This window comes from Cydia strobilella, chromosome 14 (genome assembly GCF_947568885.1).
Source record: "Cydia strobilella chromosome 14, ilCydStro3.1, whole genome shotgun sequence".
Taxonomy (NCBI): Eukaryota; Metazoa; Arthropoda; class Insecta; order Lepidoptera; family Tortricidae; genus Cydia; species Cydia strobilella.
The window spans coordinates 294,074-322,034 of record NC_086054.1 but is presented as its reverse complement, the minus strand read 5'-3'; the positions used below and the strand labels follow the sequence as shown (position 1 = coordinate 322,034).

The 27,961-nt window shown below is 42.8% G+C and overlaps 4 protein-coding genes across 4 annotated transcripts in view; 1 reads left to right on the top strand and 3 right to left on the bottom strand.

Moving 5' to 3' along the window:
- LOC134747024 (GAS2-like protein 3) overlaps positions 1-8,431 on the bottom strand; it is a 154,343-nt gene extending 145,912 nt beyond the window's left edge. The window contains exon 1 of the mRNA XM_063681573.1: positions 8,281-8,431. The gene's annotated coding sequence lies outside the window, so the exon portion shown is untranslated. The remainder of the gene's footprint in view (positions 1-8,280) is intronic.
- The window catches only part of LOC134747026 (uncharacterized), a 426,043-nt gene that overhangs the window by 372,373 nt on the left and 25,709 nt on the right, over positions 1-27,961 (bottom strand). The gene's annotated exons all lie outside the window — the stretch shown is intronic.
- LOC134747408 (uncharacterized) lies at positions 17-3,355 on the bottom strand. Its single transcript, XM_063682032.1, has 3 exons — positions 3,323-3,355; positions 438-2,543; positions 17-31 (listed from the first exon to the last, which is right to left on the bottom strand). The coding sequence occupies exons 1-3, from the start codon at positions 3,353-3,355 to the stop codon at positions 17-19; spliced, it is 2,154 nt and encodes a 717-aa protein (XP_063538102.1).
- Positions 14,722-20,604, top strand: LOC134747407 (uncharacterized). The gene has a single exon (XM_063682031.1). It carries the CDS (start codon positions 14,722-14,724, stop codon positions 20,602-20,604), a length of 5,883 nt encoding a protein of 1,960 aa, XP_063538101.1.

The following is a 27,961-nucleotide window of genomic DNA, read 5'->3' as shown; positions in this document are numbered from 1 at the left end:
AAAACAGAACGTTCGTTTACACGTAAGTTATCTGCAACACGCATCGTCAACATTGATTGAAAACAAAGAAAAAATTATGAGTACAATAATAATAACACAAAAGAGCAAACCTAAACCCTAATCCGGTAAGTACCCGGCCCAAACGTCCCCATAATACCAGCGGCGTTCCCCCGCTGAACCGCCAAAGATATACGTTGGACCAGGTACGCACCAGACCTAGGATCACAACCCCTATCCCGCAAGCGCCTACCCAGATCCCTCACAAAACTCTTCGCCTCGGAACACCAAGGCCCAGCTGACTCAACAGCAAGAGGGACAAAATCATAAACCGGCTTTAAGTTTGAGTACTTGGCATGTTTTTGTCTCGCCGCATTCTCTGCAGCCCCCCCAGCCGCACGTGTAGTCTGTGCAAGATGTGACGCCGCAAATGTGCTCACACATGTAGCATCCCACAGCAGACTCCGCCCCTTAGCCCAAGGAACAAGGGTGAGACCGTCAGGCCGCTTCCCGTCCGTCCGACTAAGACCCTGGGGCTCCAACACGCACGGCAGGTTTGCCGACACCATCGCCCTGCGAACGATATCGTTAATCGCATGATGACGAGGAAACCTACCAGCACACCGCACACAACTCAATCCATGGTGCCCGTTCGCCTCCACCATAACCCCACAGACGCACAAATGTGGCTCGCACACATTACACCCGAGCCTTAACGCAGCACCAATCCTTAGGGAATCGTTATCTAACAACGTCCCCAAGTGCGACGACGGTAAGGCGTGCAGCCAGGCCCCAGACTCGGGTGCAGCTACCGCTTTCAGCCGAGCCTGTTCTACCCCTGATGCCCCTTCCAGCAACTGCTCATACGTCTGACGGCATAAAACGTCATCCCACGACCTCTGAGCCCCAAGGTCGTCCGGCCGCGTACCGCCAGAACAGCGAACAGTCCACTCATCCAACGCAGCACCCAAAAAAGGCATGTGGACGTCGACCTCATTGAGGGACAAAATGCGCGCAACTAGTCCCCGCGATGCATGCGAGGAAGCCAGAAAAGCTACAAGTCCCACATCATGCATGCGACGCACCCCCAAACCACCATGTCGTATGGGAAGAGTAGCCTGACACCACTGAGATTCCTCAAATCTGACATTAAGAATAGACTCCAGACCGTTTTGTAGTATCTGATCGAACCGTAACACAGCCTGCCCATGCATCCACGTCGGCGCCGTTCTCAAAGTGTATGTCACGCGTGGAATTGATAAACAGTTACGCAACAACACCAAAGATACATGCGCCGACAAATGCTGCAAGTGCTTCATAGATTCTGAAAGCGCCACGGTCTTCTCCTGGACCACCTGACCAACCCCTTCCGGAAAAATCGGCGCCCCAAGGAGTGACAGCGATGACCTCTCCACCACCTTCACCCCGGGCAAAATCGCTTCAAAATCAGCTATGGAATGCATAGCATCTGGGCTGCAAAGAAACAATTCACACTTCTCAGCATTTATTTGCAAGCCAATGGCTGATAAAGCCTGCACAAGCTGCCGCACATCCCCCAACACAACATCTGGCGCACCACCTAACGTCCCGTCATCCAAGTACCATACGTTTAACGGGGAGGATAATGATTTTACAATACTTTGCACGGCTAGGCAAAAAAGAAGAGGCCCTAGCGGATCCCCCTGCTGAGCACCCACCCGTGATGCAATCAGATTAGTGCCATAGAAGAGATTGGTGGGGGAGAAATAACATTGATGAAGGTAGGGATATAACGAAGGCACACGATCCCTAACCTCCCTCAAAATTACATCTCTCTCTACAGTATTAAAAGCGTTTTTAATATCCACCTTTAAAACAACCCCGGAATCATTTTCCGGAGCCATAGCATAAGATCGCACTGCATGGATGGCTCCCTCACACCCCAAAGGCGTACCAAAACCAACCTGGCACGGCTGAAGAAATTCCGCCATCTCCTCCTTGACTGCACGACAAGCAAGCTTGGAAACAAGGCGCCTCAACGTGTTCCCAACAGCAATTGGCCTAACCCCACCATCCCTCTTCGCTAAAGCACACAGGGATGCCCCATATAAATACGGACAAGCTTGGGGATTAACCATGCCACGTAAAAGGAAGTTACAGAGCCTTGTAAGAGATTCCAAGAGTTTCCCCCCATTATCACCGGCCGACACCGAGGTTAACTCTTTTAGATGCTGGGGGCGCAAACCATCGAGCCCAGAAGCAGACCCATTGTAAAAGGACCCCAAAGCGCCCACAACCTCCTCCTGCGTCACGGTCAGGAATGGACTAGCCAGATCAGGCTCAGGGGGAAAATTCAGCTGCCTTGAAGGTGATGGGTGCTTCCCGACCAAAGCCTCCAGTGTGTCCCCATTAGCCGGCGCGAGAGTAGAATCAGAGAAGAGAAGACGGACCGCCCCCCTCAAATCTCCATCATGCACCTTCGCCTCTATTGTCCGGTAAAGTGAACCTGTCTTAAGACCGACCTCAGCAGGAAAGTACAGGCAGCAATTATCAATATTCTCTTTAACCTGCGTAGTTAAAGATCTGTGACCGACACCGTCCGGAACTCTCAAAGCCGTAAAAGAAAAAGTGAACAGCGCAAACCAATCTTTCAACTCATTATTGCTCAAACAATCCTGAATTATTGCGCATATATATTATTATTATTGTTATATATTTGTAATCTACTCACAAAGCCCTTTCATTTGGTACCCCACATGGTATGTTTAAAAGAAAAAACTTAAAAACTTTGTACTGCCGATTTTGTGACGTCACAGTTATCCCCCCCACGCTCTTAGAAAGTGACAAGTTGTTATTTCGTACTCAGTAGACTCTACCGAACACAACGATACCACTTGTCGGTAGTATACTGTCCAGTCACATCGAATGGTGTTTTAGGCCATCTGGCCGCTGTACTATACGATACTCAATAATCGTTACCGCCTGGCTAAAGTGGCTAACGACGTTTATATTATTACGACAATATTTTAATTTATTTAATTTTAAACCTGAGTGCGACTCGAATTGTCTCCTTGGAGCAACGTTTATGGAGCCGCGCTATGCATTATCCATCGTATCGTATGTATATTATAACGGGACTCACCGGTCAATTCGAACAACGTGATAATTACTAGATACGAGAACAAGACGAAGTAATATCTTAAGCAAATCTTAAAGAGATCGTTCAAGAGGACATTCGGAATCGTGAAAATGTCAAATTTGACTTGACTTTCTTAAATATCTCGTTATCGTTTCTGTTTCATTTCTAATGGATATCTAGATCATTGTTCGAATTGGCCCGTCTCACAAGTACAGCACCTGTGGTGTCGCGGGTGTCCATGGGCGACGGTAATCGCTTACCATCAGGCGCTTCGTCTGCTCGTTTGCCTCCTTCATAGTAAAATTTCGTTGTCAGTGTCTAATTTATTTAAAGAAAAGAAAAAACCGGGCAAGGCGGCCAAGGGTTCCGTACCATTACGGAAAAAAAACAGCAAAAAAATCACGTTTGTTGTATGGGAGCCCCATTTAAATATTTATATTATTCTGTTTTTAGTATTTGTTGCTATAGCGGCAACAGAAATACATCATCTGTGAAAATTTCAACTGTTCATGAGATACAGCCTGGTGACGGACGGACAGCGGAGTCTTAGTAATAGGGTCCCGTTTTTACTCTTTGGGTACGGAACCCTAAAAAGCATACTAAGTGCTTATCTACATTTCTACAATGCATTCTTGATAAATGAATGTTTCTAGTTTTTAACACAGTGAGTGCATGTCACTTATCGCACTGTTATTGTTCTAGTGCAATTTAATGTATGCGTAGACTGTGTGCGCGATATTGGCGCCCATTTGGCGGCTATAGGCGCATTAGTTAACTGATAGATAACAGATGCCAATAACATAAAAATAAAAGTCCTGAAGTCTTACCATTTTTTTGCGAGATATCATGAATAACTATTGGTCGACCAAAAACGAAAAATCACAATAGCTGCACCATCAAATATAAATAAAATTATGAGATTCGTAGTAAATTAATAAATATGTAAATTTGTTCTATAAACAATAAACAGCTGAAATTTGATTTTGATATTTTTTTATCACCATACATTCATCAGTTTCAAGAATTACACACACATTTTCAATAAATTTTGAACGTTAGTCAGGGCAGAAGCTGACCAAAAAAGATAAAGCGGGACGCCATCGACGCACTTTGCAGCAACTGGCGTGGCGGTAGCATGCACCAAACCGTGATAATTGGTAGAAGAAAGGGGAGGACTTTATTACCCAGTAGTGAGTGGGAAAAAAAATAAAAAACGACAATTATGTAACTTCTTCAGTAAGCCACTAATTAATTATAAGTTGATAAACACCTATGTCAAAATTGCACTACGTTCTTACATCAGTCCACATCTATAGGCAACATACGTCGACGTCAAATCTTATCAGTTATCAGGCAGGTAGGCAGGAAAAACACGAGAAGCTATTACCTCATTTACGCCAATTTAACTACCTGTAGCTTGCATCGAGATAAACTGCTTTATCACTTTTTCCACAGCCAACAAGTGGTCTAAAATATGGATTTGGAAGTGTTACATATTAAACTTCTACTCGCTCTATTGTCTTAGTAAAACTTTTGTTAGCAACTAAAACTAACACCTGACATCCTGACAGACAAAAGAGCGTAACTTCAGTGGCGGGTTACTAGTGTGTGACCCTACTTGCTTATACTTGAAGCGATAAACACATAATATGAAACTCAGAATTTGGAAAAAGTAAGTACACAGGCGAAATAGGGAATACGCGAAACTCTGCGTAGGGGGCGCCAAAGTGCCACTTTGAGAGTCTATCGCGAAACAAGAAAATGGAAATTTCGTTATCTCGAGCGATAAAGAGGCAGATAGCGAAATTTCGGATTCGCGTTTCCCGGTAGATCCTCTGTAAGCAAACCGCCTTGATGCATCAATGTCATATTTTATTATCTCTGAAAATATGGATGGTATAGAAAGGATCACAATCTCTTATGGCAGAATTGTTGTAAAAGTGACCGCGTTAAGCTTAAATTTAAATAATAGTTCCTAATCTCTCCGGTGGCGCTAGTTAGGCTCTGGGACATGAGTATAACATGAACCATATAAGGCAACAAATAACCCGACCAAATTACGTAGGTTGTTTTTGGTAGTATTTCGGTGTATGGTGGCGCCGCCTAATTACTGTTTTTTGATGGACACTTTTCATACATAGAGATTTGGCTCCTTTATACAGTCTCCATGTCTGAAAACTTGTCAAAAACCTGTTAAAGGTATGTATAAGTTACTCTATGGATTATTAAAAAGGCTAGTCCTGCACTCTGGTGGCAGAACATTGCAGTAATATCCCCTATTGTCCCTTTGAGGGATCTCTTTCCAGTTACCCTTTGAATAGATAAGAATATTTTTTGATGAGGAGTGTTTGAGTCGATGTTTAATGTCATGTAATGGTAAAGTCGATGCATAATACAATCCATTATGTAACCACACATTGTCTGTTACGATAAAATTGTGCCAATTAATTAAATAAGCCTGAATGACCGCAAAGGCTGACTATAAGCCGGCCGGCGACGTGTCAAAACGTTGTGACATGGCAACAATATGTTTGCGTCATCCTTAATAATGTATTATTATTGTAGTTAATTAGTAGAGTTAGGCCAAGAAAAGCCTGCAGAGATTTTGACAGCACACGCAGTGCCAGTGTTATTTATACGTCATAATTTCATAGAAGTTTAACGTTTAAAATAACACCTGCACTGCTTGTGCTTTCAAAATGTCCGCAGACTTTTCTAAATTTGACTCTAAACAGTGGTGGTGTATTTGCTGGCGTTTGAAATCAAAACCGGCCAAGTGCGAATCGAACTCGCGCACGAAGGGTTCCGTACCATTACGGAAAAAACAGCAAAAAAAATCACGTTTGTTGTATGGGAGCCCCATTTAAATATTTATATTATTCTGTTTTTAGTATTTGTTGTTATAGCGGCAACAGAAATACATCATCTGTGAAAATTTCAACTGTATAGCTATCACGGTTCATGAGATGCAGCCTGGTGACAGACAGACAGAGGGACAGACGGACAGACGGACGGACAGACGGACAGCGGATCTCTTAGTAATAGGGTCCCGTTTTTACCCTTTGGGTACGGAACCCTAAAAAACGCATCATTAGGAAAGAGTTATGGTTCATTAAATCATCACTCATTTAATGAAAATGTTAAAAGAGTTAAGTAACTAGGGTGATAAAGAACGGGGGAAGTCCCTTGTCTAATCCAATACACTATAAATTATAAAATTTGAGTTAATAAGCTGAAGCACGTCCCGCATAATATCCGTTTGTCACTTCAGTCAGCATTATTATTTATGTTATTTACTTATTGTTCTCATATGACTTTAATAATATATTATTCTATCATTCTATGAAATTTCGAAGCCTTGCCTTTTCTCTTGTATTTTTTTTACTTAGTTGTCCTATGTCCTATCGTTAGTAGGTAAGTGTAATAAAACTAATAAGTATTAAAAATTATGTGCCATAGTTATAATGTGCAATGTTCACTTCATCTACCTGCTTAGTTAATTAACTTAGTTGTTATAAACCAATCCTGTAATAAAGTAGGTTCCTGCTTGAAGGAGAACTAGACCTCAACGCGTTCCGTGCAAATAACTATATGCATCTAGGTACCTAATCAATTATGATTGATTACAATTTCCTCACATTTTATTGATTTATACTAATTCTAATAATACTCTATGTATTTATTTTTACTATTATTTTAAATATTATATATTACTCTTATAAAAATCAAATATTTTAAAGTTACAAACTCCGATTCATTTATTCAACGAAATCAAAGAAGTATCTAGCGTCAAACTAAGAAAAGTCTGCATAGATTTTGACTGCACAAACAGTCAAACTATTTATTAATCTGTGAAACAGTGCAGGTGCTATTTTAAACGTCAAACTTCTATGAAATTATGACGTATAATATAAATAACACTAACACTGCGTTTGCAGCGTGTGCTCTCAAAATCTCGGCAGTCTCGGCACTTTTCTTGGCCTAACTCTATTTAATAATTCGCCCATTATTTATCAAATTTTTTATAGGTATCACCCACCTGAAAGCGTACTACAGTAGGTAACTACAATTACAACCCTTATGTTATTGTAATAAGTCCTTATAGCTATCTTTGTAACTTTGTAAATACGAAATAAGTACCAAAACAAACTGACCATTGGTATTATTTTATCCGGTTGCAATAAAACTTAGAAATAAATCCAGTATACTATGACGGTCAGTCGAAGATCGCCGTAATCTTATCTTATCAGTGCTATTGTTTTGGCGAATGCATTAATGGAGCCATTACCGCACTGCTATAGCCTCGACGTTGCGGAGCTGACGCAACGACTTAGGATTCATTACGCTCAATATTGCTGTTTTAATTACTAATTAGCTTTTACCTAGGTCGTTTTTAATCTAGATTAAACAAGTGAACGTTAGTGAAGGGTATTTAAAAAGCAGGTAGGTAGTAAAACATTTCAAGTAAATAAAATGCACTAATTTTTAAGGCTCTAAACAGTCTAGACTAATAATTACCACTGCCACTAGATTATTATAGTTTTAGTCATCATGATACCTAGGATTAAAGTTTGCTTTGCTGTTTGTTTTTTAAACATATATACCTAATATTAAATTTAGGTAAATGTACCATGTTTTTAGGGTTCCGTACCCAAAGGGTAAAAACGGGACCCTATTACTAAGAGTCCGCTGTCCGTCTGTCTGTCTGTCACCAGGCTGTATCTCATGAACCGTGATAGCTAGACAGTTGAAATTTTCACAGATGATGTATTTCTGTTGCCGCTATAACAACAAATACTAAAAACAGAATAATATTAATATTTAAATGGGGCTCCCATACAACAAACGTGATTTTTTTGCTGTTTTTTTTCGTAATGGTACGGAACCCTTCGTGCGCGAGTCTGACTCGCACTTGGCCGGTTTTTTTAAATATTATTTATGTAGGTAGAATCACTTCATTTCTTAAACTGACCACATTTGCTTGTTTATTTCTAACAAAATTAAGAAAACGTATAATATAAATTACAAAGTAATGTAATAAAGTAAGCAAGCCCATAACGTATTTTATAATTAAAATATCAATTCAGAAAACCTAATTAATCAAGCTATACCCATCAAAACTATTTAAATGTAAACAAACATTCATCGCAAAACTAAAAACTTACCAAAATATTATGAACACGCTCCGAACATCACTGCAATTCCACTGAGTGTCACTACCGGTACCGAATTTACAACTCAAAAGTAACAAGATTGTGCCGTACCGGTAAACTTTGATCGTAACTTCGGTAAATGCTCGCGAGTGGCGTGCGGATCGCGCGGCGCGTGAGATATGACTGCATTGACTGCCGGTGCCCGGTCACCCGTCACCCGGTGCCGAGTGCCGATAGTGCCAACGCCGTGCCAACGCCGTGCCGGTGCCGTGCCGTTCGGCGGGTCGCGGCGCTCGATGGCTATGAGATGAGATGCAGTTATTGAGATGCCTTTTATTGACGTGGTAGTTTTGCGATTTTTTTTCAGGATGTTTGCCGCTGAAATGGAATATAAATTTAAATGGGATATGATTTAGGGTTCCGTACCCAAAGGGTAAAAACGGGACCCTTACTAAGACTCCGCTGTCCGTCTGTCTGTATGTCACCAGGCTATATCTCATGAACCGTGATAGCTAATAGACAGTTGAAATTTTCACAGTTGATGTATTTCTGTCGCCGCTATAACAACAAATACTAATGAAAACAATACACTCTTTTTTGGGCAGTCGTGTAAAAAAGACGGAACCCTCGGTGCACGAGTCCGACTCGCACTTGGCCGGTTTTAAAAGTTTAATTCGTAAAGGGCCCCCAATTCATTTTAGGAACCCACCCAAAGGGTAAAAACGGGACCCTATTATTACTAAGACTCCACTGTCCGTCTATCTGTCCGTCCGTCTGTCCGTCTGTCTGTCCGTCCGTCTGTCCATCTGTCTGTCTGTCACCAGGCTATATCTCATAAACCGTGATAGCTAGACAGTTGATTCACAGATGATGTAAGTATTTCTGTTGCGGCTATAACAACAAATACTAAAAAGTACGGAACCCTCGGTGGGCGAGTCCAAATCACACTAGTCCGGTTTTTTTATAAATATTAAATTTTACAAGTCAAAGTTTTCTTTGTAAAATACATTAAACTATTCAAAAAATTTAGAAGAATTGCCAAATAAAATAATCTGTATAATGAAACATAATTTTAATACAAATATAAAATGATAATTAATTAATGCTTCAAGACAATTAGTGTTAAAAATTATGATACCTACATTAAAATTATATTACAATGACGACATTTATATTATAGGTGTAGGTACCTATAGCCTAATTTTCTGTAAGTCCGCGAATCGACCATAAAGCCCATGAAGTTCACAAAATTCGTGACCAAATGCTGACCAAAAAGTTTAATAATATCGTTTTTCAACATCCTGTGATTTGGGATGAAATCTGCTTTCATAATGTGACCGTTGTAGACACACAATGCTGTTTTATGTACAGTCGCCATCAGATATATCTGAGTGGTCAAGGCTCTCACAAATATCTGAACACGCCTCTATCGTCAAGGCGTTAGAGTGCGTGTTCAGATATTGTGAACACGTCGGCCGCTCCGATATATCTGATGGTGACTGTACAAAAGTAATGTGGCTATGCTGTGTTATGTAGTTTGAAAGGGAACAATAGCTAGTTTAATAAGCTTTTGCTTTTAAACATTTCAGTAGGATAAGTAGGTAGGTAGCCACAATTAATTTTAGAGATCGCGTTGTTTGACATAATTATTGAAAGTCATACCATACCTAATGTAATTATTGTCAGATTATCATTAGTCATAACTCTGAAACCGTTAACATTTCAGGATTTTTGTATGATTATCCTGTAGATAGGTTAGGTTAGGTTTGTTTTATGGCAATCCTGAAAAGTTAAGCGTTTCTGAGAAAAACCAAATGACTAACGAAAAACTACACTTCCAAGAATAACGGTGGTAAGAGGAGCTGATTTTCAGCAAGGACCTCGGGCCTCGGTTCCAAGTAAGTTATCTTTCAAGACAACAAAGCATCAACATCGTAAATTTTCCTGAAACTGGCAGAAAAATCCTTTCAGCCTCTTCGCTTCATCTCCATTGTCCGTCTACAATGAACGCGCTGTGGTTGACGCGCGTGCGCGTGGGAACCTGGGAACGGAAACCAGCCCGGAGTCGAGAGCACATTGTTTTATTCAAAACAACTTTAGATTAGGTCATGAAAACGAATATGCGTAATACGAATTTCCATGCGAATGGCTCCTTTTCGCCTCCTTTCAATGTAGGTACTTCAGAATACTTTGAGATAGATTTCAGTAAGTATCATTTGACAGAGGTGTTTATCTAAAACTGAGGAAGCATTATGTTATGCCGTGTTTGATAATATCTACCTATCCAATGAGGGCTATCGTTTTTTTGCTCACCAGTTGGCGCCTCTGTTGATGGTGGTCCAAAAGACTAAAGAACAGCTGTCAGTCATTGAAGTGACAAGTGACATTTGTCATTTCGAACTATGGAAAAGACCACCATCTACACTAGCGCTCCTAGCGGCGAATTCATACGCGTTAGCCCTCATTTTACATTACGTTGTAAGTATGTATAGGCCAAGCAATAAGAAGGTGTAGAGGGAAATGCTTGGAACACAATTTTTGACTCCGTAACTTTGTTTGGACTAGTCCCCGGCTGAGCTGGGGGGGGGAAAGGGAGGGTAAGGTTCCATTTTTCAGTATTTCACTTATATGCCCTAATTTGTTTTAGATGCATTGAGCAATTAACTATTTTCTGAAGCCCAAGATGCTATATTTGCAAGGTCCATATTTAGTTTTTGTATAGCGCTGTCAATTTCAGAAGGTTTACAAGTGATACATATCTGAGTGTTGTCTGCATAAATGTATGTCTGCTGTATATTGTATATAAGATGAACAGGATTGGGCCGAGTATTGATCCCTGCTTAATTGATTTGAGTTTAGATACAACTGTTTATCAACTTTTCAGGGCTAACTGGTTCAATATGAAACATCGAATTCCTCACTCAGTTTCCACATGTAACTGATATTACTCGGTTGCCACACCGGCAAGGCGCTGAGGTGCTCTCATTCAAGGCGGTCCCTTTGTCGGCGCGTACGCATGCTAATCCCAACGCACAGGCGTGGCCCGTGGCGGCATTCTCATTTCCCAAACACTCACGACACGAAGGTACGAAATAACTGTGAAATGAGAGGAGACGTGTGGGAATCAACCAATGGCATTGGTTCTCTTTTCCGCTCCGCTGGATTACAATCAATGTTCCACCTCAGTGGAAAGACAGCCTTGCCTCAGAAGCCCCTCTCTCGCGTAGTCGTCTCTTCCGATTTTTTTTAAAGTACTGGCGGAACCGTAGCAGGTGAACTGTAAAAGATTAAGGTACCTACATTTTGGTTTAGGGCTTTAGGGCAATGGTTAGTAGAGAAGAGGTAAATTTCTACATCAATTTTAACAATTTGTGCCGTTTTCAAGCAAAAGGTACCACATTGTCGCTTGCCATACGGACGCTCTGACAGGTTCTTCGTTTAATCTCGACAAGCAATTTTTAACCGAATTTTTAGTCATCTTTTTGCGTTTATTTCGTGGATCTTTTCTGTTCTAATACAGCACAACCGAGGATTGAACCATAATTTCTGATCACCACACTCATATGAAAGGTTAAGTTAAGATTTAGAGGTCACGTAGCACTGGTACCTATATGCCCGCGACGTCGAGTCACATGCTCACGCGCAGCCTGGTAATGAACGGGCAGCTCGCCCGTAAATCCCGCATTCGCCCCGCGCCGCCCCGCCTCGCCTGTATAATGTACCGGGGGACCATAAATGTGCAGACTATTCAAAAAACACGACTGAACTAGGATCTTTGTATAGCTTGAATTCGCAAGAAATTATGTAACTTACGTTCTATCTATCTATATAGATAGATAACATTAGAGCGGTACTGTCATAGTAAATTTTGTAACCCCAGTAAATTCACTGCCATCTGTCGACACACTTTCAAACTAAAAATTAAGATTTATAAAAATACGGTAAAATGTATTTAAATATGGATAAATGATTTTTTTTATTTGCATTAATTATTTTTATGATTTTGACCCATGTTCTTTCACTGAATTGTTAAATAACAAACGAAACCGTCAACGCCATCTATACGACAGTAGGCCAAAGCTAGTAGCGCCCTCTGAACGAGAATCAAATTTTCTTGATTTTCGAGGCACGTTTTTTCCCTAGACTGTATCCATCTATTACGGAGTTATATCTATCTTTGATAGATAATAATGGGAGTGTTGTTTTTTTTATCATCATTATAATGAAAAGAGTTGAACTCTATGGTTCGAATGTCATTCGAAAAACTGCTAGTCGCTTTTGACATGACTGACATGACATGACTAGATCAAAATCGGAAGAACCTGCTCTTTGACAATTACAAAGTTAAGTTAACAATGATCAATTGATCATGTGTAGAGGCCATAGGGCAGATTTAAAATTTCCAACAGTCAAATTATTCAATTCGAAACAGGTAGAGAGACAAGCAGATCCAGATTAAGGAAATTAGAGATTTATTTTATTTTAGATAACCGACTAAACCCCAGACTCGTGCGCGAATCGCGGCGCGAAGCCGCGAACGTGAGTGTGGAGTCTAGTTCGCTAATCAGCGAAATCGACTCCACACTCGCGTTCGCGGCTTCGCGCCGCGTAGTCTGGAGCTGGAGCGGGCTTCAAGTACTTATTAATGCAACCGGTAAATTTGTATTAAAACTACTGTTAACTCCCAAACCGATTGTTTGTTTGTTTTGCTGGGCATTTTCCGCAACTCGACATCCAATGTGCCTATTTTGCGTGAAACGAGGTTTGACTCTCAACTTAAGGGTCAAAAATTGGTTTGCTCAATTGCTCATTGTTTACTGTTTAGTAAATTGTGGATTCTGAATAGCAACATACACGGCAACCCTTGAGACGGGGGACCATAAATGTGTGCAGGCTTTTAATTAACCGCGATAGAAGCGCGTGCAAATTGAACGTCGTCGCGGAGGATGACTGACACACAATGGGACCCGTAATTGAAGAAAATGTGACGTTTTCAACCAAAATGTACCACATTGTCGCTTGTCGATAAGGATGATTTCGAATTGAAGCTATATGGAAATAGCGCCTTATTGACAACCAATAAGTACCCTTTTGGTTGAAAATGGCACAAATGTTTCGAGCTAGTACCTAAAGTTTCGAAAAGATTGCGTAGATTTACTGTGCAATCTGCACTTGTGGATAATTTTGATAATGATTTCATTGATTTGTATTTACCTAGTCATATCAAAAAGAAATGATAAAAGGGACGATTAACAGTGACGATAGCATTTAGCCCATATATGTGATGTTTTAAACCAAAAGGTACCACATTGTCGCTTGTTGATAAGGTTGATTTCTAATTGAAGCTATATGGAAATAGCGCCTTACTGACAAGCGACAATAAGTACCCTTTTGGTTGAAAATGGCACATATTTAGATGAGGTGGCTTGACGGTGGGAGGAATGACATGCGTGCAAATGAAACCATTTAAACTATACATGATAGGGGTGGCAATGACCGTTAGAAGTTGAGAAAAAGTTCAAAACAGACCCTGGGCTCCAAAACAGCAGTTCTGAGGACGCAAGTGTGAATTGTGCTAAAATAAAGAAAGATAAAAGATGAAAACATCATTTTTTACCAAAATAGGTAAATACCAGATAAGATACCTAATTTCTGGCATGGTCTAAGAAAGTAACTTTTTCACCTCACCTAGTTTAGTGTGACAATATTTGTTTCAAGTTTTAACTTCAACGTAATAGGTGCCTTTAGCTAGAAAACAGAGTTCTGGAACACTAATTCCTCAATTACTTAATTGTCTAGATCAAATCATTAACTAATTAAATATACGAGTAGACGTAATTTTTTACTAGTACTTAATTCGTACTCGTAAAACTGATAACTTAAGTCTGTTAGGTCACGTTTTAATGATCCTCCACAGGTTAATGTGATCGTAATGACAATATTGTCCATTAGTAATTACCACAGATAACTTCATGCAAATAGAACAAATGGATTAGTGGGGCTAATGGGTGTGCCCGCCGATCCTTCGGGGACACGGCGCGGCGCCGTGGACAGACTAACAACTACGAATGGATGCCACAAGACGAACAATAGTCAACTGGTTGACCAAAGATCAAAGTTTTGAATGATTCACGGTTAGTTTCACTAGACTTATATTGACCGGGTAGACAGCGCTCTGTCTACCCTCATTCTTGGATGGTGTGGACGACGCACCTTTTTACATGTTTACTTTTTATACTTTTTCTATATTTTTGAATTGTATTGTTTTTTGTAGTTTTATGTTCCTTTTTATATTCTGATTTTGTTTAGTATTCTCCTAGATTTCACAGAATAAACACCTATACTGTCATGAACTAGTGCGCCTATAATTTACATTGTGGTCCTTCGTGGATTTAAAAGTGATAGTATAGTGAGTCAAGTGGTAGAGAAGCTGTATTATATTGGTATCTAAAAATGGTTGTCACACGTTCGGTGAAAGCTATTGGTAAGGATGGTAACGAAGGTAAGACCGTTGCGGAGAGTGAGGCTGGGCCGTCGACCGTGCCCTCAACCCCTCTTGTCGACTCGACAACCGCACCACCGGCGCCTTCACAATCCCGTCCCGTAAGTACTTCGTCTCGTTCTTCGTCCACGGTGGTGGCCAGAAGGTTAGCGGCTGAGGCGCAGCACGCGCGTCGCCTCGTCGAGCTAGAGGCACAACAAATACGCCACCGCCGTGAGCTCGAGCGTGAAGCCGCTGAACGACAAGCTGCTGAACGTCAAGCTGCCGAGCTAGATGCTCGCCGGCTGGCCGATCTGGAACGAGTGACCGCCGACCTAGAGCTAAAAGCGGAAATCGCCGCCATCGAGGCAGACGCGAGTCGTCATAGCTCTAGAAGCAGCCATGTTAACATAGACCAATGGTTCTGTAAGTCTGAAGCTGCCTTTAATCATGAAAATACATTAATTAATAATAATATTTTCAGGGATCTGGAAACTGAAGCCCCTCGTGCGCTTGTCGCATCCCCTGCGCGGACAGCGACTGTGCGCCGCGACTGTGGTGCCGCGATAACGGTGGCTCCCTTCGGACGCCGTGACTATGGTGCTGCGATGACTGCGGCCCCTCTCGAGCGTCCCGAGAGTGGAGAAGTTCCACAGCTGATTAAAAGTCTGGGTGTTTTAGTAGAAAGTGTAAATAAAAGCATTGGCCACGCAATTAATCGTGTTCCTTTACCCCGTTTCGATGGCAAGTCGCATCTAGATTGGCTTGGCTTGAAAAAAGCCTTCGAAAACACGCAAGGTTCCTATACAGCTGCGAATAACTTGTCAAGGCTGAACACTGCGCTGACGGGCGCGGCGCGCGAGGCAGTCGCCGCGCTGCTAGTGTCTGCGCGCGACCCCGGCGTCGTGCTAAACGCGCTCGACGCACGCTTCGGCCGCCCCGAGATCGTGGTGGCACACGAAGTTGCTGCGGTGCGCGCATTGCCGCGCGTGAGCGCTGAAGGTAAGGATTTAGCTGTGTTTGCCAGTCGAGTTCGCAACTGTGTCGAAATAATACGTTTATTGGGTCATACGGAATATCTGGCTTCGCCTGAACTATTTCAGGCCTTAATTACTAAAATATCTCCACTGTTGCGAGCTAAATGGCTAGACTATGCCGTTCGTTATGAGGCTGCCGGTCTGTCAAAGCTAGAAAATCTAGCTGATTTCCTCGCTAACGAAGTCGACCTGCAGTCTCGCTTCGGCATAATCCCTGAGCCGACTACTGCGTCACAAGCGGTAGATAGTAGGCGGGCCAGGGATAATGTGCACGTTGCCGCTGAAAATCATTCTGTGAATTCAACTTCAACATCGCGAAATAACGCTAAATTGAATTCATCGGTGACTGCACCTAAAATTAAATCATGCGTCGTATGTGAAAAACCGCATGATTTAATTCAATGTGACAAATTTAAGTCAATGTCAATCAATGACAGATGGAATTTGATTAAAAAGAAAAGAGTCTGTCATCGATGCCTCAAAGTAGGTTGGCATAGGTTTAATTTATGTAAGGCGAAGAAAGTTTGTGACGTTGACGGATGTACGTTCCGTCACCACGTATTACTGCACAACCCGAATTACGAGCGTTCCGCAGCAGCGCACGTTGAGGTGGATGACGATGAGCCGGTAGCGGGAACTTCTGGCACTGCACCGCGAGCCCCGACTGCCCACGCCGCAGCACCTACTCTCATGAGCGACTCTGCTTCATACGATGTCGAATCAAAGGAGATTCTGACCCACACATCGACATCGGTTGCCGCGGGATATTCGGCTCAGACGTTGCCTCCGTTGCCTCCTCGTCCGTTATTGAAGATCGTGGCGGTAACCGTGTCCGGTCCGTTAGGTTCCGTCAATGCGTACGCGATGTTAGACGACGGGGCAACGGGTTCGTTCATTGAGCAGGATATCGCCGCGCAAATAGGTGCCTGTGGACCCCAGAGGCGCATGAGGTTAGACTGTGTCGACGGGTTAGGAAAAGATACGTATGTGCAGTATGTTGATTTCCATATCAAAGGTCGCCGTGGCAAAGATACGTACTATATCAGCAAAGCGCGGGCGATGAAAGGTTTAGGTCTCGCTACTCAAACTCCCGATAGGTCGAGCGTACTTAAATTTTCCCACCTTTCAGACATCGCAGATGAGTTTTGTTACGGCAACATACAGCCGTCGATTATAGTCGGTCTCGATAATTGGCACCTCACAATTCCTAGGGCTATACGCGAGGGTAGTAGAGCAGAACCGGTCGCGATTAATACCGCGTTAGGTTGGGTCCTGTTCGCCTTTGGTTGCAGTAAAGCCGCATCCGCCGAGACCGTCAACCACGCTATAGTGAGCGAGCCCGCGGTCGCGGATGTCGGCGATCGCGCAGTTTTAGAACAGTTGATTCGCGAGCAATATAGTTTAGACTCAATCGGCATTTCGAAACGCGAAGCGCGCAGCGATGATAATGATCGCGCTGTCCAAATTCTTGACCGTACGGCGTGTCGCCTGCCTAACGGGCATTTTGAAGTCGGTTTACTTTGGAAGTCAGACAATTTATCTGTGCCTGATAGTCGCAAGCTTGCCTTATCTAGGTTTTTTAGTCTCGAGAATAAGATGGCCCGTGATTTTCAGTATGCAGATCGTTACCGTGCAAACATACACGACATGTTACGGAAAGGTTATGCTGAACTGTGCACGGAAGAGCCTAGCGCCAAGTCGCCAGTTTGGGTCTTGCCGCATTTCGGAGTAACCAATCCAAACAAACCTAACAAATTAAGAGTCGTACACGATGCTGCTGCTAAAAGTCACGGTGTATCGCTAAATTCACTTTTATTAACCGGCCCAGATTTGTTGCAGCCCCTGCTCGGAATCTTATTGCGGTTTAGAGAGGGAAAAATTGCCCTGACTGGTGATGTTCGCGAGATGTTTCCCCAAGTCAAGATCCGACCAGAGGATCGCGACGCTCAGAGGTTTTTGTGGCGCGACTCGCCCAAAGACCCTATCATGACATACCGTATGTCATCTATGATTTTCGGTGCCGCTTCCAGCCCTTTCACTGCCATTTATATAAAGAACAAAAACGCAGTGGAATGGCAGGAGCGTTTTCCAGACGCGGTTCGAGCCATCATGGTTGATCACTATATGGATGACTGTATAGTGAGCCTAAATTCTGTTGACGAGGCCGCAAAACTTGCTGCCGAGATCACCAACATCCATAAACATGCTGGCTTCGAGATGCGTGCTTGGACTTCAAACAATCCCTCTGCGCTGCGTCTACTACCCAAAGAGAGCTTGGCTGAAGTCCCTGTAGCTAGCAATGACGTAGACGTTGATCTTGGTCGACTCACTGCTCCTGTGCGAACACTGGGACTTATTTGGCAACCCGTTTCAGATAAGATTGGTTTTAACATCGGAATAAAGGGAGAACGTTTGTTGCCAAATAAACTCACTAAGCGTGAAGTGTTGGCTCATGTCATGCGGGTTTTCGACCCACTCGGTATCCTGGCGCCAGTAGTGATTACGGGTCGCATCATGTTCCAAAATGCGTGGCGTAAGGGTATCGATTGGGACGAGGAGTTGTCGCAAAGTGACAGTGCAGCATGGAGACTCTGGTTTGAGGATTTATATGCAATTTCTGGTCTACAGATCCCACGCTGCTACTGCCTTGGCGAATATCGAATCGATAAGTGCGAGCTTCATTTGTTTTGTGACGCGAGCGAGTCGGCGTTCGCTGCGGTTGCATATTGGCGGTTCGTCTTAGAAAATGGTGAAGTGAAGCTGGCGCTTATATGTAGCAAAGTTCGAGTAGCTCCTTTAAAACAAATTTCCATAAATCGCTTAGAGCTCCAAGGAGCGTTGATCGCAGCCCGTCTCGCTTCTACGATTTGCGAAGCACACAGATTCAAGCCTGTCAATCGCATATTCTGGTGCGATTCTATGACGGTTTTAGGGTGGCTTCGAAGCGAGGCGCGCTTATTTAAGCCATTCGTTTCTCACAGAGTAGCCGAGATTATGGAAATAACCGACGTAAAAGAATGGCGATGGGTGCCAAGTCAAATCAACGTTGCGGATGATGCTACCCGCATCAAGCGAGTGACGTTATCATCAAAATCGCGTTGGATTTCGGGTCCTGAATTTTTGCTCTCTTCGGAGTGGCCCAGCGAGCCCAGTTCACCAGAATATCCAGGCATGGAAGAAGAGAGCAAACGTGCAGCGCGTCCCGATTTGGTTCATCTCATTAGTGATGTTGAAAAGCACGATCCAGTCTCAGCCGATCCTAAGCGGTTCAGTTCTTGGGTGAGGCTGGTACGCGCAACAGCATTAGCTCATAAGTATTTGTCATTACTTAGAACCCATTGCCTAACTAGAAAGGGTCTATGTGTAGACAATTTAGTCCGCTTGGAGGGGGGCTTGTGTAGTTTTGTGTTTCAGCCGTTCAACCAATGGCAACAGTTCGCCGCCCCGCGCTCTGTGCGCGAATCTGCCGCGGGCCTGACCGCCGCAGATCTACGTCTAGCTGAACTTCACATTCTGCGCCAGTCCCAGTTGAACACATTTCCTGACGAGATGGCCAGTCTAGATAGCCATCCCGCCCAGCTTCTGCCACGCACCAGCCGTTTATCAAAGCTATCGGTGACTATCGGAGACGACGGACTTATGCGTTTATCTGGCCGTATAAGGGCAGCGTCGCAAATACGGGACGAGATGAAAAACCCCATTGTGCTTGATGGCAAAGATCCAGCTGTGCGCCTGCTTGTCGAGCACCACCATCGCAGGGCTACCCACGCCAACACAGAGACCGTTGTGAATGAGCTGCGACAAGATTATCACCTTTTGTCACTGAGAAGTACCGTCCGCAATATCACCTACAACTGTTTGTTTTGCCGAATACGCCGGGCCAAGCAGTTTCAACCCGTGACGGGAGACTTACCAGAAGCACGCCTTGGACACCACAAACGGCCATTTACATTCACAGGGCTGGATTACTTCGGTCCAGTACAAGTTTCCATTGGCCGAAGACGCGAAAAGAGATACGTCGCCCTTTACACCTGCCTCGTAGTACGTGCAGTCCATTTGGAAATTGTCGACAGTCTGTCAACCGACTCTGCGATTATGAGCCTCCGCCGGTTCATCGCTCGAAGAGGTACCCCATCAGAGCTGTGGTCAGATAATGGGACTGCATTCGTGGGTGCCAGCCGGGAGCTTCGACGCTTATACGACGACGCTACGTCCCAGTTCGCTGCTGCGCAGAGAATTAACTGGCGTTTCATCCCCCCGGCGGCACCGTTTATGGGTGGCTGCTGGGAGAGGCTTGTGAAGAGCGTGAAAACTGCACTCAAGGTGACTCTCACTGAGCGAGCTCCAACTGACGAGGTTCTACGTACACTTTTGGCTGAGGCGGAGGCCTTGGTGAATTCCCGGCCGCTTACTCATGTTTCCGTGGACCCTCAGAGTGAAGAATCACTGACGCCTATGCATTTCCTGCTGGGTACTTCTTCGGGACGCCCAATTCCAGCCACATCGTCAGAAACGGACCTCCTGTCACGTTCCAGCTGGCGTAAGGCCGTCAGATTGTCAGAACATTTTTGGCGCCGCTGGTTGAAAGAATATCTTCCGACACTAATACCCAGACGTGGTCGAGGTGAAGTTCCTCAAATTGCAATTGGTGACTTGGTGCTCATAGCGGACGGCAATACTTCCCGAGGTTCCTGGCTCCGTGGACGCGTCACAGCTGTTTTCCCAGGCCCTGATGGCATCATACGAGTTGCGGACGTGCACACCAATGGAGGCATTTTGCGGCGGCCCCTGCGGAAGCTGGTGAAGCTCCCCCTTTAACAAAAAAGGGGGGAAATGTGGACGACGCACCTTTTTACATGTTTACTTTTTATACTTTTTCTATATTTTTGAATTGTATTGTTTTTTGTAGTTTTATGTTCCTTTTTATATTCTGATTTTGTTTAGTATTCTCCTAGATTTCACAGAATAAACACCTATACTGTCATGAACTAGTGCGCCTATAATTTACAGATGGGTTTAAACTGTCAAATGTGTGGAATCCTGTGATTTGTTTGTGTAAAAAACCAGTGATATCCGAATCAAACACGCGTAGTGACACCGTGAGTGTAGTGTGTTTGGACAGACCAACGAGTGTGAACGCGACCGGACCAACAAGTGTGAATGCGACCGTTGGTGAACGCAGCCGACGCGCAAGAATGAGGGTAGACAGAGCGCTGTCTACACAACTTTGACACCCACCCGCTATCTTCAGTCACCCGTGAACATGATGCATGTAACTGCGTCGAAATATCGGGAGCTCACAAATAATACAAAAGGTAATCACGGTCTATATCCCGGTCAATATAAGTCTAGCAAAGATCAAAGATTGAAGAGAAAGAAGAGATGGTAGGACAGGAAGTTTAGGGTAGTCGGGTAGAGGTTTTTGCCAGCAAGTGGGCATATTTTTAAGTTTTTTTTTTTTAATTGGGGAAGTATTTAGATCAGTACGGTTTTAATCGCTTTACCCGTACTACCTGCCCGTACCCGTACCCGTGCCGTACTGATCTAAATATTTTGAAATATGTCTCACGATAGTTTAATTTCGATTATTGCGGAAGTAGCGAGAAACAGTACATTATTGTCGAGGCTCGGAAGTAGCTACTTGCTGGCTAAGGATTAGTTTTAAACGGACGACCTTGGGAGTCCGTTTAATTGAATCCGAAGCCAGCAAGTAGCCTTCCAGCCGAGTCATATATAGTGCTTTTCTCAAAAATGGCGCAATAAATACAAATATAATAGAAATAATTTACAGAAGCAATGTTCTTATGTATATATTTTCACAGAAAAAAGTAAAAAGATTTGCTTTGCCGCCTTTTTATTATTTTAATTAAAAATAGAAGTGTATTTTTCTGCTGAAAATACGCCAACCCATTTGAGACACCTAAATAGTCGCGGTACCAACATTATAATAATAAGTACTGATCATCTGTTTGGCTGTTTAATGGACCTATGCCTTCATTTGATATGGCCACTTCAACTTTTAAAAAGTTTGGAACTCGACAAATAATGGAATTTGTATGCAACATTGCAGTCCCCAAATCGAGACTGCAATGTTTTTAACTTTTTAATTTTTTGACTGACCATAAACTACGCACTTCGCGACCTACTTTTTAACCGGCAACGTCGACTTTGCCAAGAGTGAACCGGGAATTTCCTAATACCTGCTATACCAAACTAACTATTGATAGACAATATCTCGTTGCAATATTGAACGTTTACGAATGCTGTAGCATGAAGCTTATGTTTCCTTAGCGTTCACCAGCCGTCTTAATGTCGTAATTGTTCAATCCGCTCCCGCTGACCCGACACGCATTCGGAAACTACCAATTGAACCTTCGCACCAGTAATATACTTAGGTAATCATAATTGTATCACTTGGCCGTAATACGCGTCATCTATTTACTGCTTCCCTTTCGAATATTGACCACGTCCTGTATCGGTGTCTTTAAGTTACGGAGTTATATCTATCTTTGCTTTAAGCAACCATGGTATAGTGGTATTGATGGTGTTTAATCTAACAAAAATACAAAATGCCCTTTTATATTTTTAGTGCTTATCGCCCGTACCATCCGTGACAATTAGGTATACCGAATAAACATTTAATGAAGTCCAAAATAATTTTTCTGAACAAGTAATGGAAGTAGGTAATATACCTATATAGACGGCGATATGTATTTTTTCACTTGCTCATGAATGTGTCTAATTCGGCCGACAATTCCCTATTTTCTGGCCTTTGAACTCTTTGAAGTCATTAACATATACCTACACAAGAAGGCCGTAAGTATAATAAAGAAATGCCAGCTAAGTACTTAGCTATAGCAGCCCTTATATGGGTATCTTCGACTAGCCATCTCATTACACGTTGCAGTATGTATATATATAGTTCCTTTTCAAAAAAATGGGCAAAAATACTACCAAAACCCAATCACTCATAAATACTTCGTACCGTACCAAATACTCTAAGGAGAAATTAAATTACTTTCTTATAAAAATATTTTAATTTGTGTTTCCAACCCCGGGCACTGAAGACCTTGGTATTTTTTTCCTTTGTATATGATATTTATTTCGTTTCCGTAACAAATAATTGATAGTTAGCTACCGTAGGAAGCGATCAAGCGAAACTTAAAAAAGTTGATTTCGTAAGTCGAGATGTTTCTGCTTAAATTTTTAATGGTTTGGCAGCAGGCCCACTGCAATTTGCGATGCATTTTATGCACCTTCAACATCTGTCGGCTCGGCTATGCTCCCGGGTCCCGCCGCAATGCGGTGAAATATGATGCGGGACTCTCCTAATGTCCTAGTATATATATCGGTGTTGACTTATTGAGTCTAGACAAGGCGTCTATTTATTTACGTGAGTGAGCAGACTGATAAATAAGTTACGGTACCTACTCGAAAACAAAAAGAAATACGTTATTTTTCCCATTTGTTAAACTGACTATTATTGGATAGTAAATTAACCAATCGAACTGGGTGCCTAGCCAACATGCAAATCGTTAACGCTCCGTGGCGTAGCGCGTTGTCATCTCTCTCTATTGGCTCCTCTACACGATGGCCCAGCGCTGGACCAGCGAGATGGCCATGCGATGGTTATGGCTTCTCTACACGATGGCCCAGCGCTGGACCAGCGAAATGGCCATGCGATGGTTATGGCTCCTCTACACGATGGCTAGCGCTTGACCGGCGAGATGGCCATGCGATGATTATGGCTTCTCTACACGATGGCCCACCGCTGGACCAGCGAAATGGCCATGCGATGGTTATGGCTCCTCTACACGATGGCTAGCGCTTGACCGGCGAGATGGCCATGCGATGATTATGGCTTCTCTACACGATGGCCCACCGCTGGACCAGCGAAATGGCCATGCGATGGTTATGGCTCCTCTACACGATGGCTAGCGCTTGACCGGCGAGATGGCCATGCGATGATTATGGCTTCTCTACACGATGGCCCACCGCTGGACCAGCGAAATGGCCATGCGATGGTTATGGCTCCTCTACACGATGGCTAGCGCTTGACCGGCGAGATGGCCATGCGATGGTTGAGAGCACGCACTATGGAATGGGTCACGTGTAGATGCGTACGCACCATTTGATGTGTGGACGAAAAACCGACACCGTGGCCATCCCATCGCCATCCCGCCGCGCCTTAAGCCATCCGACACCACTACCCTCTCTACACGCTGGTCCATCTTATTGGGCATCATCTTAGTGATGTCAGGCATATTAGGCAGTTGCGTTTCGTTCGATACGGAGCGTAAGCGATTTGCACATTGGCTATACGCGGTCTGATGTTACTTAGAACTTTTAAATCGTTTGTTGATTTTTTTTTCAGATTCAGCGCCTAATAAATTTCTATGGTCACTTAATAATTTTAAATATTTCGTAAGATTTTTTCAATACAAAAAGTCAAGCGCCCTAGACAATATCTTAATTTGTCAATTGTTAAGTGGCCATAGAAATTTAGGAATTTCTAAACGGGTAACGGTAATATTTCCTAAACGGGTGTATAGATCATATACATGGGATAGATGGGATATCTCGGGTGTGCGATTAACCCTATGCTTACCCGACAAACGATTATTCAAGAGCAGAGTCGTTAACCACTTTAAAGCCAACTCCTTAATCCTTTTTATCACGCAATGTTGTTCTTGGTTTTGTTAGAACAATTTAGCGCCAACGAGGCTTGAATTCACTACCTTGGAAGGCTTTGAAAAGGTAAAAACATTTCAAACTTGAGTTACAGCCTTACACCTAAAAAGTATCAAAAGCCACTCAGCAAAAGCAAACCTCTTCCCATCGCTTGAGTGTTCCCGTTTCCCGCTCCCGATGCGAGCAGCCGCAGCAATACGTGCCGTATCCTCGACCACTTCGCTCCAGCCCGGTGACCGACTTCGAACATTCTTAAGAAAAGTTAAGCCCTGCTCCACTTCTAAGAGTGAGTTTACACTTTACACGTACAAATGACTTGTACATTTCTAGATGTTTGCAACCGTCGACGAAAATTTAAAAACCGAGCGCTAATCCTGGCAAAAGAAAGTCAAAATTTTCAAAGTAGTAGGAAACTTATTATGTACAAAACGTTGAAATTCACACACAAGTGATACGTTAAATATGGCACGAACTTTAAGATAAAAAAAACCTGTTTCTGAAATGAATCTAACAAAACAACTACGAAAAATGCTAGATATATCTATACATACACTGCACTGCCGGCGCCGGCGCGCTGGCTGTTCAGCGGTAGAGGTGGACTAGCTGGTTCAGAATAGATGGGCGAGGAAACAGAAAGCCGTCTTGATATGGTCACAATATATATTATTTTGATAATGCAAGCACAATATTGTCAATATTATATAAGCACCTAAGGTGAATTCAAGGTGAATTCATTTAGAACGTAGTGATTATATGCTCTTTGGGTGAATTGTGAAGGATTTGTTATAGCGTTTACATAGTAACCGAAATAGAAAAGTAAAAGAACATAGAGTACAGAGAACCGACTGTAAAAAGGAATTAATATACATATAATATTAACAGTTAAGTTCTGTTGGACTTGCCAACACGGGCTACGCGCCACAGACCACAATGTGAAGTCTCATCTTTACTGAAATGCTGTTACATATTTGATCTCTCCCTTTTATTCAGATGTCCAGTCTAATGCAAAAGGAAGGTAGGTTGTTGTTGTGTTGGACATTAAGAATATACAGTACTTAGCTAACTGACTACCTATTATAATGTTTTCTAACGCATAAGGTAATTTGCGCAGTGTTGTGGATTGTGGAACTGCGTTCTATAAAACTTGGTGTGGGCGATGTCATGTACGGATTATGCTTTACGACCATTCATTTGCTGTTTCATTGGGGTTCCTCAAATAAATAAGAGATACCTAAAGGGGCCCACTGACTATCAGTCCGTCGGACGATATCGGCCTGTCAGTTAGAACAAAAATTTGACAGTTCCGAACAACTGACAGGCCGATATCGTCCGGTGGACTGTTAGTCAGTGGGCCCCTTTGTATCTTAAAGTCTAGTTCTATAGTTATAGTAAGGACTAGTAGAAGCAAGGTTTACTAGACAATAAATACAACCATTTTTAGGGTTCCGTACCCAAAGGGCAAAACGGGACCCTATTACTAAGACTCCGCTGTCCGTCTGTCTGTCACCAGGCTGCATCTCATGAACCGTTATAGATAGAACAGTATAAAATAAATATTTAAGTGGGGCTCCCATACAACAAACGTGATTTTTTTGTCGATTTTTGCGTAATGGTATTCGAGTCCGACTCGCACTTGTTTATTATTTTATTAACTTATTTAAGTAGGTATTCGAAAAAGGGCGCCGCTACATACGTACTGTATTTTGTATTTAGGTGCCTTTTGAATACAATTTACGTTGCTGGATTCGTCAATCTATGCGTCCAAAGTTAAAACGGCCGTTTTTGTTTCGAGTTCATAGATGGACGCTACATTTTATTGGTTCATAGTTTCGTGGGTTATCTGGGTTTAGGGTGGCATAAACCTTAAATTCATGTGAGTATATAGTATTCATATTTCAATCATTAGAAACCCTTCGAAGCCATGATTGATGGAATGCGGCGTTCCTGTCGCGCGGGCGGTGCGTGGGCCCGTGTTTACTAGATCTGACTAATTAGCATGCATCTTACTGCATTTTATTACCAATTTATGTTGTCATCGGTTGGCTATATTAGGTTCCGATCAATGCGCAAGTAAAGGGCAGCGAAGGTTTGTCATTAATACGACCTTGTTATTGTTATTGAATAAGGCCTACCTTGGCTTGGGCTCTTTTTCTTCAAAGTAGAAATTGTAGGTACAGAATCAAGAATGAACTAAAACCATAGACATATATTACTTCGTAAAGACCGGCCTTACGATACATTGGAGTCTAAATTGCATTTAGTTACACCAGCGCCTGTTGTCTACCTCTATCCATAATCAATTGTTTCTTTAAGCTGTATCTTTTACTGAGGTGTGCCAATAAAGAGTATTTTATCTATCTTTCTAGTGGGAATCGTGCTCTTAAACGTCCTGCAAATGTAATAAAGTAATGTCGTACGAATTTACACGTGTAATAGAGAGGCAACACGTCGAACGTGGTTCGCGGTAGACCCTCAGGCAGGTAAAGTTCGTCTGCAACTTGCATCATTTAGTAGCACGGAAATTGTTCGCGGCCACTGTGTATGCCCACAAAGGACTGGATAGATTGTGCTATATTTCTGTAGGTACCTAATATCGCTAGGAAACGGATTCTGGAAAGTATGGTACCTACATTTAGTTTTGCAAAAAAAATCTACTATGATACAGACTCGTCACAGTTTGGACGGATCTTTCTAGTAAATTATGAATAGGTATCATGATAATAGGTACTTATACAGAGTAAGTAAATTAAAAATAACTGATATCTTCCTACGCATAAAACGATTCACTCAAGGCTTAATCACAGATTATATAATATTGTGACTGCGATCACGACAACGAATCACGCGACGTCTGTTATGTTATAAAAAAAAAAATGATTTTAGCATCTTTGCCAGAATGGATGGTATAGAAAGGATGCCAATCTCTTATGGCAGAATTTTTGCAAAAGTGACCGCTTTCAGCTTTAAATAATAGTTCCTAATCTCTCCGGTGGCGCTAGTTAGGCTCTGGGACATGAGTATAACATGAACCATATAAGGCAACAAATGACCCGACCAAATTACGTAGGTTGTTTTTGGTAGTATTTCGGTGTATGGTGGCGCCGCTCGCCTAATTATTGTTTTTTGATGGACACTTTTCATACATAGCGATTTGGCTCCTTTATATAGTCTCCATGTTTGCCAGCCCGCTTGTGTCATTTGTACAAACTGCTCGGATAATCGTTGTAAAAGGCGCAATAACGCCTTTCCATTCCTAATAGCAATGTGTTGCTTAATGGAGAATATAAATAGTGACATTGTAAAGATGGAAATCTTGTGACCTTTTAACGGCCTGAACTACGCAGGCTACCCCGGGATTCTAAATATAGGCCACGTATAGGCAAGGCACCGCGCCTTGCACCGCCTGCCACGCGTGACCTGAATACTGCACCGCGGCGACATCACAACTCGACATGCATGAGCTTCGCTTGATAACCTGCTTGCA